This window comes from Larus michahellis, chromosome 2, assembly GCF_964199755.1.
Source record: "Larus michahellis chromosome 2, bLarMic1.1, whole genome shotgun sequence".
In the NCBI taxonomy this organism is placed as follows: Eukaryota; Metazoa; Chordata; class Aves; order Charadriiformes; family Laridae; genus Larus; species Larus michahellis.
Window position 1 is genome coordinate 51,838,847 of NC_133897.1, and position 13,401 is coordinate 51,852,247.

Consider the following 13,401-nt stretch of genomic DNA (forward strand, 5'->3'; position numbering starts at 1 on the left):
CTGAGCAGGCATTCTCCCATTTTAGTCACATACCTATTCTGCATGAAAGATACAGAATAAAAAAAACCCCAAAAAACCTGTACACTTGAGGTTGGGCTGTGTATGACCCTTAAATACTGGCTTTGTTCTTACTTCGATCAGTGTAAGGCATATACTGGACCCATGGAAATGACTTACTTTGTAAATGAGATGTTAGGGTTAATGAACCAGTTCTAATAGCTCCAATATTAAATTTTCATCTAATGTAATTTATCAAAACTAAATTGTTTATAATTAAGGTGAACATGTACTTTACAGCTGTTCTATACTCTAATGGGATATTAGTTAAGCATTAATCGGAGGACATCTATGGTATTTCTCTTTTTCTTTTCTTTTCTTTTCTTTTTTTTTTTTTTAATTCTTGCAATCACACCACTGAATAGCGTAAGTTTTGATAAACGCAGAAGGTTAATATCAGCTGGTCCACGTGGGGAGGTGGGAGGTTACCCAGGAAGAGGGGGCTATGGAATAACAAGTAGGTAATTTGGTTGAGGGAAGCTCTTCCTTGCATGAGTAATTAACCAATGTCTTTACGTGCTCGTCTGAGCTGTAGCAGGGAAGTGCCTGGTAATCAAGCTGCTGTTTTGGTCATTTATGGTTTCAAATTACTGGAGGCAGATCTGGAAATCTGAAATAGTCCCTGTGCTTTCCTTAGAGGTAACTGTATGTCAGTAGTAGGTGAAATAATGTCTTTAAATCTGGGCATTTCAGAAATGAGGTGTTGATAAACATGAGCAAGTGAATTTTAGAGGTGTTCCAAATTATTTTTAGTAATTGCCTTTTACGCTTCTTTGGCCTGCCTCGTGTTTAATGTAGGAAATATGACATGGTCACTAGAAATGAAAAAGTATTGTGAATTTTGAGAAATTTGTTGGTTTTGTAAGCAAAGTCAGTTGCTTCTGTTTGCTGTTTCCAAGGTAGCCTCGCAAGGCCGTCTCTGACAGGTTATTAAAAATCGGTGCTCTTCTTCAGGCCAGTGATTTTTCATGGGGTGACCTCTGATCCATGAGTCTTCCTGCTGGAGAGGGGAAAAATGTTCCTGGCCTGAAGTAGAAGTAAGCGCAAGAATTTATTGTGGTGTTAGTTGGTATGCATGGGGCATTTCAAGAGGGCTAATCATTTATTCATTACACGGTTGGCTTTTGGGGAGCCATCTTGCCTTCATTGGTAGCGTTCAAATCTTGAGTTTGCTTCATTTTGCTTTCTTTCTTCCTTGTTAATTTTTGAACTTCTACGATAGAAAAACGTAGTTTTAAATAGATCGTAGCAGTTATGCAATGCTGTGATTTTCAGCCACTTACAGAGTATGCCACATCCTTAAAATCAAATATTAATGAATTCTGTAATAAACTATGCTACCACTTACAAGCCTCTACTAGCTGAAAATAAATTGGCGCTGTGCAAAATGTTCAGTCTCAATAGACATCCTGAAGATAAGAACTAAATCCCAGTGCAGGGGAGTGGGAGCAGGAGAAGCAGGTCCCTTGGGTACAGAAATAACCTTAGTGTGATCACAGGAAGACATTTTGAAGCTCCAAAAATGGCCCCTCTCTGAGACAGGGCTTTGCACTTGAGCAGAAAGAGCTGGTATTTCGGTGTGCCCTTGCCCTGATGACTTATCCCCTGAGTTTAGAGCTAGATTCCTGTGTTCTGGCCCCAAAATCCTGGGCCAAATTTTGAAGCCTGTACTTAGGCAGACTCTCAGGGAGTCAAGATGTACTGTGGTTTTGCATTTATAGATTAAACAAGGATGACTTTCTGGAATTAAGCTTTAGGAAAGCTTGTGAGGGTCATGAGTTGTGCTATGATATCTCGTCATGAGATCAGGTTCTTTTAAATACCATACGTTCTGAAAGCCTTTAGGATCTGGCTTTCTGCTTGGTCCTCACACAAAATAACTTGGCATGGAAGAGAATCGGTGTACATCGTCTCAGTCCATCCTGCAGCCCTCAGCTTCACCATCCTTTTCATAATGGGAAACGCTACTGAAATCGTGCTGCTGGGGTACTGGGACTGAGCATCTTGAAGGGTGGGCAGGAGTGACAGAGTGAACCTCACTCGCTCTGAACGAAAAGCCCAGGGGGATGTCGTTTCCATGTGCTGGTACTGGCTCTTCCTTTCAGTCCTGCCAGACGTATCTGCAACTCCAGTTAGAGGGGAGAGTGCCTGTCAAAATAACTTGTGACTTTTCACATCCTTGTTGTTTAGTAATAAATACAGAACACGTTTAGAGTCCAGATGCTGTTCTGGGGGGGGGAAGTTAAAGAATACAGAGTCTTTAACCAGGAAAAATGTAGCATTTGGTATTTGAGGTTTTTTTTTTCCCTGTGCTACAGAGAAGGCAGCATCTTGAAGGAGCTGTCTTGTACAGGGTTGATTTTTTTTTTATTTTTTTTTATGGCTTTCAGTGCGCTTTTATCATCATAACAGGAGCCGTTAGTGACTCATATGGTAAAAGCAGCAATCTGTTAATAAGGCATTTACCTTTAAATGTTTGAAATGCCATCTTGAGTGGTTTTAAGTTGTGATAATATAACTGCACTGTACTTTAACAATTATCTGTATTTAAATACTGACTGACTTTTTGAAACTCTGGGTTAGCATCCATCAGCCCCTAAATACAGGAGGGCTATTTGAAGGCTGTAATTCTGGGCCCTCATTCTTGAAAAATGTTGTTCTGAGAGAATTTAATCAAATAATTTAACCTGTAGGGCTGGAATTCTGCCTTTCGTTGTTAAGTTGGGGCCTCTTGACTATGATGATATTTGCTTCCAAGTTCTGTAAATTCTTGAACTCTCAGAATATATTCCCACGTCTTCATGATCAAAACAGTCATTTGTACTGCAGATAATAGAGTTTTGACCTGCAAGGTAAAGCAAAGAAACAGTAATGCTTAACGTAGTTTTACTGTGGTGGTAATGCAGAGCCCTAGGAGAGCCTCCAGCATAAAACCAAAAAAAGCACAGCAGGCAGATGTAGTAGATATTCACAAACTGGCAAAGCAAGAAAGGCCACCATACTGTGTCACAGCATCCCCTCAAAATGGAGGGCAACGTGATGTTGGACTCAGCAGTTGGTTTAATTAAAGACAAGCGCAAAGAAGAAGAAACACCATTAGACCATCAGAACACCTGTATAAGAGTGTCCTAAATCTTCACAACTCCTCTGAATCCCGCCAGCAGTGGCGCTTCTCCCCTGCTCTCACCATCCCATTGCTGTCCTGATGGCATCCTTGTGGAAGAACGTTTTGTCGGTTATTCGTTTTGTTTGCCATATGATGATTCTGTGGGTCCCCAGGGGTGGTGTTTTTCCTGTTCTTGCCCCGTTACCCTACCTGCCTTTCACTTTGTGTTGCCGTTCAGAAGAGGAACATTAACATGCTGTCCCGTTATGTACGTTAAGTGAACATTGTATTGCAAATGCAAAATTCAGGTTGGTTTTTTTTGTTGTTTTTTTAGACTCTGGCAGAGCACAGCGATCTCCACTTTTGCCCTTGCTTTCCTATGTTGCATTCCTACAGACAGCTGCGTGGCTGTTACCTGTGGGGCTTTTGCAGATGATGTGCGCTATGGCACTTGCTAGATTTTTAGCAATTTCAGGCGCTGTACTGGCAAAACCATCTTTTCCACACGTGGTGAGGTTGTTGCTCCTTTTGAAAGGCATCTTGCAACAGCCTGTGCGCTGTGGTGCTGTCAGAAACATATGCCTCATAATAAAGATTTATGTGCTGTATGTAAGTGAGCCCTGACAATCCCAGACTCTTTGTGTGCTCTGCTTAATACAGTGACTAAGTCTTCAGAACCATAACGTTCAAAGCCCATGCTTGTCTCTCTCCATTTGTCCTTTTGGTGTGGTATCTGTGTTTCCTGTTTCTCAGCCAGCTATTTCAGAGCTAATTAACTTATTTTAAATGACTGCAGATTTCCCCCCCCCCAGTATTTAATTTCTTATCTCCCATGCAAATAGAGGCCTATGAAACAGCATTAGTTTTCTCCTAAACATGGCAGACGCAAGGAAATGCCCTGTGACTTCCTTAGTCCATGTATCCTGATAGCTATTACCACTCTGCAATATGTTTTTTAAATCAGTAATTTGATTAAATAGTGAATACCTGGTTAAGGTACTTAGGGCTTGGGGGTTTTTGTCATTACTACTTACGGTGGTTGACTTGGAATGAAAGGCATGAAATGATCACGTAAGGGGGAATTCTTCTTAAAGAGTCCATGTAAAAAATTACGCCTGAGGGACAAACTCTTTTTTCTGTCATACTGAGATAAATTGAGAGGAACTCTACTGAAGTGAATGGAAGTAGCTCACATTAAAATTGCCATAATGATAGTAGAAAAAAAAAATCCTGTAATGGATGTTGCTATCAAAATCTTAACTTTTTTTTTTCCTTTTCTAACACGCAGAAGTGTTTTGCTGCTTATTCCAGCTTTATCATTTTTAAAATATAGGCTTCATTGTAAGGCATGAGTCCAGAAAAGTGTCTTTTGTTGGGCCCTTGCTTAAGTAAGGTATAAGTAACTGTAAAATGAGAATAGTAAATGATAATGACCAACTTGCAAAACAAAAAGCAGGCACAAAAAACATCTGAAAGAGGTAATGACAGAGCTTTGTTCTGCTGTAGATTTGTTACTATATATCTGACTTCGTGTTTCACAAAATGATAGCATGGTTGAGGTTGGAAGGGATTTCTGGAGGTCACCTTGTCTGATCCCCTGCTCAAGCAGGGCCATGGAGAGTCAATTGCCCAGGACAGTGCCCAGATGGCTTTTGAATATCTCTAAGGATGGAGACTCCACCACTTCCCTGGACAACCTGTGCCAGTGCTCAGTCACCCTTACAGCGAAAATATTCTAGGCGCAGAAGAAAGAAACTTCACCCGTATCTTGACATGACTGTCTACAATGATCTCCCAACACAAAAATGGGGCTGAAAGAGTTGAAATGATATCGCACACGTGAGAAGGAGCACAGCCACTAGAAATGGGAAAGCAGTACTGCCCTGAAATTTTGCCTGAATAGGGAAAGGTGACTGAGCTACCAGACAACTTTTAGGAAATACAAAATGATTTCATATGCAATTGCATTTTTGTGAAGTTGCATTTTTAGGGCACAGATGTTAGGGCACAGATGTTTTCCTTCCACCCATACTGTCAAGCAAGAACAGTTTGGATGATCAAAAGGTTATATTTAAAAAAACCAAAACAAACAAACAAGCTTTTTTTTTTTTTTTTTTTTTTTTAGCCTGTGTGATTTTCCCACTCCCTGTGTCTTGACTTCTGTACCTTTAAGGTATAATTGGGTCATACTTTCCGGTTTTCTCAACACAGTCCTCAAACTGCAAAAATCCTATTGACTTAAAAGGGAATTGGTATTTCCTCCTTAAGTGTTTTTTGAGCAGCGGGGCTTGAGGCTCTCAAGTGATCTGCTGATTCCAGTTATGGGGGCTAAGTGAAATAATGAATATCATACCTGTGGGCAGCACTCCTTGTAAGCCTTGCATTTGCATGTCTTTTCTTGGAGGCTGTTGTTAGCATGTAGGTGGGTGTACTGTGTGCCCACCAATGATAGGGTAGGTATTGTATATTGTTTTGTTTGGGTTTCTTTGAAGAAGATCCCTAAATAGTTAAGAGTACTCGAGTTAGCAATAAGCTCTTTAGAAGTACTCAATGCCTCTTCAAAAAGGCTATGTAAATCCCATTTTTACCACTTAAAATTAAACTGAGGTGCAGTTAGGGTTTGGAGGTGTAAATTAGGTAACCAGTGTGGTCATAGTAAATAAGTTCCTGATTTGCCACGGGTTTGTGATAGTAACTGTAAACCATGCTTTGACTTGAGTAAGATCTTAATTTATGCTAGTACTGAAAATAAGGTTGATAAATTCCTTACATGCACGAACACAATTTGCTATGTTATGCAGACTCCACTACTGACAGAATCATGGCTAAAGAAGCTTAGAAGAAAAGTAAATGTGATTGTTATTCATGTAGGACTCACATGAGATGAATTCACTGTATCTGCTGTATTACTGTAATTATATACTCTGTTAGCATATTGATCGTGTACTGCATCTTGCTCAAAATTACATATTTTCTTCCATTTTCAAGCAGTTGTATCACCCGGAAATTCATAAACTAATGCAACGGATCTCCCCAGAATAACCACAGTGGTTCTGCTTTCTTTTAGCAAAGGCATTATACAATTACAGGGGACTTCAAAGCTGTGAACACGGAACTGGCACTGACTTCCATCAGAGGACCAGACCCAAATCTTTGCAGAACCAACCTCTCCTCTACCCAAATGATTAGAGCATTTGGTTCCACTTACTGGTTTTAAGCATAGTTTGCCATCTGTCCTACTAATAATATATTCTTTGCAATAGATGCTAAAAAAGAGAACGTAGTAAACAGTATTGACAAAAAAAATGCCCAAACCCTATACGCAAATATTGCTGGATTGTGATACCATCTTTAAATTAGTCCTTCATTTCCATTTCTCTCAACTGAATGTCCTTTCCTGATTTTGAACACTTGAGCACTTACTGAGGGAGGCCTGTGGGCTGGCGTGCCTGAAGACATTTGTTGCTGTGGTATCCCGTTTCTCACTTGAAAGTCCTCCCTCAAGCTTTGCACCCCCTTACTAATGGAGCTGGTCGTGCGGTTGGCAGCCTCACTGGTAACAGTGACCTGGAGTTGCAGTGACAACTGGCAGGGACGGCTCTTCCCAGGGCGCTCGTAGTACTGTGGGTCTCCCTGATGCTCTGCATGTTCACCCAGGCAAACTTCTTTTTCACGACTGTGGAGATTAATCACCTACTGGGCTTGTAGATTAATTTTATTAACAGGCACATAGCGGATCATTAGTTTAGGCTCATGGCTTGATTTCGTGCTGCTTCTATTCTCTTCTGGCAAGGGGAAACATTTTATAAATAGTAAATGAAGTGAAAATGGGATTAAAAAATGAAAATAATGCTATGAAGTGTGAAAACCATGTTGTTGTTTAAGTAAGTTAGTAGTTGGCTGAGACATTTAACCAAATTGCTTTTTCCATTTTTTTCTCTAATTTTTGATTACATTTTTCCCCCCTCTGCATTTTAAAATCCCAGTTATTTATTATGCTTGATACATAGTTTATTAGATGCTCAGCAGATAGTTTACAACTATACATTTTACACTGATAGTACAATTACAGAAGCTTTGGTGTGTTAGGATGCAAAACCAGAAAAAAGAACGTTCCTCAGCTGGTGCTGTCAAAGCAAGAGTATTTGAGGGAACGAATCTTCCTTTCTGGCTGTGCAGGCACAGCGCTTGTTAATGGGAGCAAAGGCAGAACAGCCCACCTAGCAACCCATTAACGGGGCTTCGTGGCTTCGTAGCCTTTCTGTTTGTGAGGAAACATCACTAATGACCCATGAGGTTAGAAGACTATGCAGAGAGCCGTGCTCCTCTGGACTGTCAAAAAGAAGGCTAGTAGGGCATCCAGAGAGTCTGCTGACTTTCATCTGTCGGGCCTTACATCCGTTAGCGCTAGCACTTACAGCTGATGGACAAAGGTTTCTTGAATTCTCAAAAGCTGTGGAAATCAGGCTGGTATGTCTCGTTGCTTTGTTGCAAAAATGCATATTGCGAGCAGAAGCGCGAGTCCTTCAAATTCATACAGAAAGCGAGGCAGGAGGGCTGCTGTCTCTTAATATTGTATTTCTAACAGTTAATTACAAATGTTTCCTGCACATCTGACAATGAGTTGTAATGGTCTGTAATTATGGCATGAATATGTGCTATATTTTGATTTGAAATCCATTGCTAATTAGTTAAGTGCAAATCTGAACGCTGGAACAAGAAAATGGTGTCTGATTTACGCATCTGGTTTAATTTTCCATTCTGAGATAAGATGAAGCTGAGATTTTTATTTTGGAGGTTACAGTGGACTTTTAAAAACTATTTATGAAGTCACTGACTTCTGTAAATTCTACCTTTAGACTTCTTGACAATTGGTCCATTACTGTCAGCGGAAGCTTCGTGTCTCGTTTAGGTAGGTCCGCTATGTAGGCAGGAGCATCTCCTACCGCTACTGCTGGCAGGAGCTCAGCACACAGCCCAAGGTTTATGTTCCCTGGTGGCAACCTCATGGCGTGACACAGCGTATTATTGCTTTTATAAACCAGCTTGTGCGTTAGCAATGCCTCAGTTGGGTGACAGCAGCGTGTGAATCCCATCTCAGTTCTCCAGGCCACTGGTTGCCCGGTTGACATCAGGGGGGCTTAAGACATCACGGGTTTGGGTTCAGGAGTGGTGCAGGCTGGAGGGTTGTTTATTGACAGCTACAAGGCGTTGGCAGCAACCAGCTCGGTGACATGAGATACTTCTTAAAACTTGCTTTTTGCGCAAGGTGAGAACGTGGAACAGCGTCCTCCCAGCTCTTATGGACCTGCACATGTTGAGCTTTTAAGCAGTGAGGTTTGGCTTTTAAAACTGAATAAATCGATGTCTGGGTGGGTTTAAATCGGTGAACTGATTGGTACTCTATGATTGTTGCAGAGTGTTTTCCCCACTTCATGGTGATGAGATAATACTTTGTTTAAACAAAACACCATCAGTCCCTCAAATTACTGTTTGGGTTTTTTTTAATTAGGAGTGAGGAAACTCTGGTTTTTAAGATTTCTGTCCATTTTTCCTTACTTTTGAAGGTGGATAGGCTTCGCTAAGCGGCAGTGTTGCCGGAGGTCACAGCTACTGAAAGAAGCAAATTAACATACAGTGTGTTAATTTGTTTTCCCTGTCCTTCAGTCACAGTGAGGAGGGTCTAAATATTTCAGTGACTGAGCCTTTGGATTCCCGCTCCTTGCTACACAACAACAACAACAACAAAAGCTATTTATAGCAATAACAGTTAGCAGCGATACAGCAGCCTCAGACAGCTATAGGCAGCGTCTCACCATGACCACAAATGTTAACTGCTTTTGCACTGAATGCCTCTGTGAAAACAAAGAGCACTGAGAAATAAAGATCAAAGCAAAACCCAAAGAAAGCTTTTTTTATTGCTATGTTTTACTTTGCTGGCAGACCAGAGCAAAGGTTTTCTGAACATTTAAAAGATGAAAAAGGTGAAGAATCCCAGAAGCGATTTATCTTGAAGCGAGATAACTCTAGTATTGATAAAGAAGACAATCAGGTTGGTTCTCGGTTCGAGAGTTGCTGAAATTTGTTCTGTTTTTGAAGGTGGGCTGACTGATGTTATTGTTGTTCTTTTGTTGTTGCTCTCCTTCTCCTCTTCCTCCTCCTCCTCCTCCCCTGCCCTCCTGCCCCCTCCCCACCTCCTCTGGCGTACGTACCACCGTGGGTCGCATCCAGCCCCGGCGTGGCCGCTTCAGCCGTGGCAGTGTGTGGGTTTGCATGGGTGGTTTGCTTGGCGCAGGACTTGCTGCATGCCCACGGGGAGGGGGAATGCCGGCGGCTCCGGGCTGCGTGGAAGGCTGTGTCAGTCGCATTTCTCAATGTCTCGCCTAATTATGGCAGTTGTTCCGCTCCCTACAGCTTCCTCCTTCCGTTGTACCCATGCAGAGTTGGATTTCAGCAGGGACTGGTGATACAGTGATGTAGCCCAAAAAGGAGAGAGGAAAAAAAAAAAAAATAAAATGCCCCAAACAAACATGATGGTGAGGCCAGGTTGTTTTGTTTTTTTTTTTAATTTTTTTTTTTAAACCACCCTAAATTAAATTTTGACCAAAAATAAATCAATTTCATCTTTTAGTTCCCTCCCTCCTCTTGGTCCCTCACCACCTTTTACTGTCTGTGTAACTTACTTGCTTGTCGTGCATGTACTGTGGCAGACGTTCCCCCTCTGTGTTGCCTGTGCTGTAACACCACCTTACCTTAGGTGAGCCCGATGAGTAGGGGGAGCGCCAGGGAAATGTGTGTGTTTTGTGCTGCCTTTGAAAGCAGGTGTTGTGCTGTTTCAATCCAGTGCAAACTGTGTATGTGGAATATATTAACAAACAACAAACAAACAAAAAAATCAAAATGGGTTCTGACGTGAATTGCTTGTATGACAAAATTCTCACAGGTAAGAAGACAGCGTGTGCTTTCTTTGCTTAGGTTATATTTGCGGAGGGACGTGCCAGTGAGTCTCTCATTGCCACTCTCCTTCATGTTTTCAGTAAGAGACCGATTTTTCCTGTCTCTCTTTTTTTTTTTTTTTGTTTCTTTTTTTCCCCTTTTTCTTTCACTTGGAATCATCTATAGCAGCCTTGCCAGTTATGCTGCAGTTGGCTTGGAAAGCAAACCCCCAGCATTTTCAGGGTGTGATGAGCATGGGGATCAGCCAAAGGAAAACAGCATGCCCTATCTTACCAGGTGCTGGGGCGCAGGGGAAGAAAGAGCAGTGCTTGAAACCCAATTGCCAGTGAAGCATTTCTTGCTGGCGTTCCTCTTCTCCTTGCCTCCCACCCATGGCACAGCCATTTCCCGCACTGTGGTTTACCAAGAGGCACAAATGGCCGTTCTCTTCCCAGCAAAACTGAAGTGGAGGGTTCCTTTATGGTGTGGAAATGGTTAAAACTGTCGTGCCGAATATTTGGGACTTCTCCTCCTCGTACACATAGACTTTGGTGGGTTTCTTCTAGGGTTTGCAGCTTAGCTCTTACCACCTAGCTTCCTTCTTTTCTTCCTCGATTCCGTAGGTGGCGCAGCGCTGCCTGCCCTCCTGCTCCTCGCAGCCGGTAGGAGAGTCAAGAAATCTTAGCAGTCAAGAGCAACAGCACTTAGGCTTGGGGTGAGAACACCCAATTTTGGGATGGCGGGTCTACAAAATCCGCGCAGAAAGCCTCGTTTTGGCCACTCGCTCTATGAACCCGTGTGGAGTATCTACCTGGAAACCCTCCGGGTGCCCAGCCCCGCAGGGCGCTTTGTGCAGGAACGACAGCTATCGTTTTCATGCTTCATTTGTTTAAGTGAACATTTATTATTCTCAGCTGACAGTTACTTAATGGCAGTTTTTAACAGCTCAACTTATATAACCCTCCTGGTTTTCTTTCTGCTCAGCAAAACAGAATTCTTCCATTTAGAGATGACAGACGAAGTAAATCAATTGAAGAGAGAGAAGAGGAGTATCAGAGAGTGAGGGAGAGAATATTTGCACAAGATGTGAGTAGTTGTTTTAATTGCCTCTTTAGTGCCCTACCTTCGCCGGTAGTCAGACAGTCTTGCCCCCCTCCGACACGAACACCGCAGCTGGAACTTGCCCTGTGGAGCTGGAGGCGACAGGGAAGGGCGACTGGCGCAGAGGGTCCAAGAGGAGCTCGAGAGGTGTGGAGGTCGGTTTCTGGAGAAAGAGGTGATGAGCGTTGCAGGCAGAAGGGTAGAGGAGAGATCAGGCCCAGCATGTTGTCTGGGGAGTGCTTATCCCGTGTCTTTGTTCATGTTCGTGTGGTCTAGGTTTCCTTCTTTTTTCCCTTCTCTCTTGCCAACTAAAGAGCAGTGATTTAAATGGACACTCTCAATTTCAAATAGCTGCGTTATTTCACGTTTGTTTCGAGCTGCATTAAATTTTGTAAGTGTCCTCCTGCAGAGCCTCCTCATAGTTTTGTTTCTTTGGACCAGTGCTGTAGCACTAAGGCACTGCGAACAAAGGAAAGCCAGAGGTTAAACGTGGAGTTGCATGGGTTCTTGGAAATGACTGATTAAGGAACTGTCCTTCTGCCATCAGAAGGAGTCGGTCACGTTGTTGAGGATTTTATTCTGAAAGGAATAAAACGAAATAGGCATTATAATCCCTGCCTTTAACAAAAAATCAGAACTTGGGCAACAAGCTACGTTGCTAGAGGAAAACATTTAAATATGAAACATCTGTGAGCAATACCTCACGTTCCTGAAAAAGGAAGAAAATTGTTATTTGCTATAATACTGTAATGACGGTGTCCTAAAAGGAAAAAAAGAAAAAAAAGTCAATGTCTTATTGTTTTATCTTACATCTCGGTGGGAGCTCTGCCAGTAAGAGGAATATGGGAATAAACCCAATTAAAACTGTTACTGAAAGTCATATTTGGCAGTGTCCTTTTAAATTAAAACTGTTCATATGTTGCAGGGCTAATAGTATAGGTATCCTGTTATTTTGCTCTGGTTTTGGAGTTGAACACATCCAAGTTATTTTTTTGTAGCAGAATACATTGTATAGTTTTAAGGTGTGTGTTGTCTCACTTGTGATTAAGTAATTTTGCTTTTTAGTAAGTACCTTGCCACATCTAAACGTTTTTAGCCTCGCTTTTTCTTTTTTTACTGAGATAATTCCAGTGAAAGTGGAGGCCATTTGGTTTATGTTTTGCTTTTGGCATGTGGGTCTGATGTAAATACTGTCACAGTATATATGGTAGATTTACCGAGTTGTTCAAGGGCTGCAAAAGCCTCTTTGCAACCTGTTCCCTATGTGAAAGTTGCTGTTTCTGGCTTATTATAGAGGAGCTTGTGCAGAACCAAAAAATCTTTGGGTTTTGAAGCAGACTTCAAATGAGACAAAATGTTGTTTAAAAGTACTACATGGAAAGCTGTTGCCAAAGTAATGCAGTTTCTATCACAGGCAGCGGTTAGAAATGCCAGGCTGGGAAATGGAGGTGGCTGGGAAATGAAGGTGGCTGGAAAAGCGTCCTGAAATTTGCTCCACAATGCGCTGCTGTTTTTATCTTTAGATACTTGCGTTTTAAAGACAGGCAAGCAGTGAGCGTTTTAATTGCCCGCAGCAGTAGGTTGTTGTGGTCCGTTGGGTTAGGTCTTGCCGCTTGGAGATGCTAAGGAACAGCGTGGTTTATGGCAGGCGTTTTAAATGGATTGGGAGTGAGCATTTTTAGAGATCAGTAATGTTAGATATCTCTCCCTCTCTCTCTCATATCCACTCATTTGCTCTCTCTCCCTGCTATTGCAGGTGTTCGTGAGCATTGTGGTGCAGTGAATTTCCGCAGGCTGTACTAATAATATTAACAGGAACGTATGTCTTAGCTGAGCTTTCTCGAGTGGAGCGCTCCTCACAGATACGAGGTGTCGTTAGGATGATGTCAGTGGTTGTGATGGTGGACAATGTCATTCTTTTCAATTTTAGGAAAGAGAGCAACGGCTTCCTATTACAGGTAGCCACTTCCTGCATGTAAGACTTTATAGTTTTAAAGCCCTCTGCAGTCATTAATTAATCCAATTCTCCCCAGGTTTCTCTGAGGTAGGTACCTAAGCCTTGTCATCTTGCAAATTATAGATGTAGAAAGAGAGACAGGGAGGGATTAATCGTGGTATTTTTATTATCTCTATACTGTTTACACTGCTGTAGTCAAGCCTTTATCAGTGCCTTGCTTATGAACCTTAGCAAATGGATTATA

At 42.0% G+C, this 13,401-nt stretch overlaps 1 protein-coding gene across 50 annotated transcripts in view; it reads left to right on the top strand.

The window, feature by feature from the left end:
* ARPP21 (cAMP regulated phosphoprotein 21) overlaps positions 1-13,401 on the top strand; it is a 201,264-nt gene that overhangs the window by 115,440 nt on the left and 72,423 nt on the right. For 20 of the 50 annotated variants that reach the window (XM_074575358.1, XM_074575368.1, XM_074575350.1 and 17 more), the window contains 2 exons: positions 9,107-9,215; positions 11,084-11,185. The exons of 11 other annotated variants lie outside the window; for them this stretch is intronic. In XM_074575358.1, coding sequence (XP_074431459.1) covers positions 9,107-9,215; positions 11,084-11,185 — 211 coding nt within the window. The remainder of the gene's footprint in view (positions 1-9,106; positions 9,216-11,083; positions 11,186-13,401) is intronic. 19 more of the 50 variants (XM_074575374.1, XM_074575386.1, XM_074575370.1 and 16 more) reach the window with 1 other exon arrangement.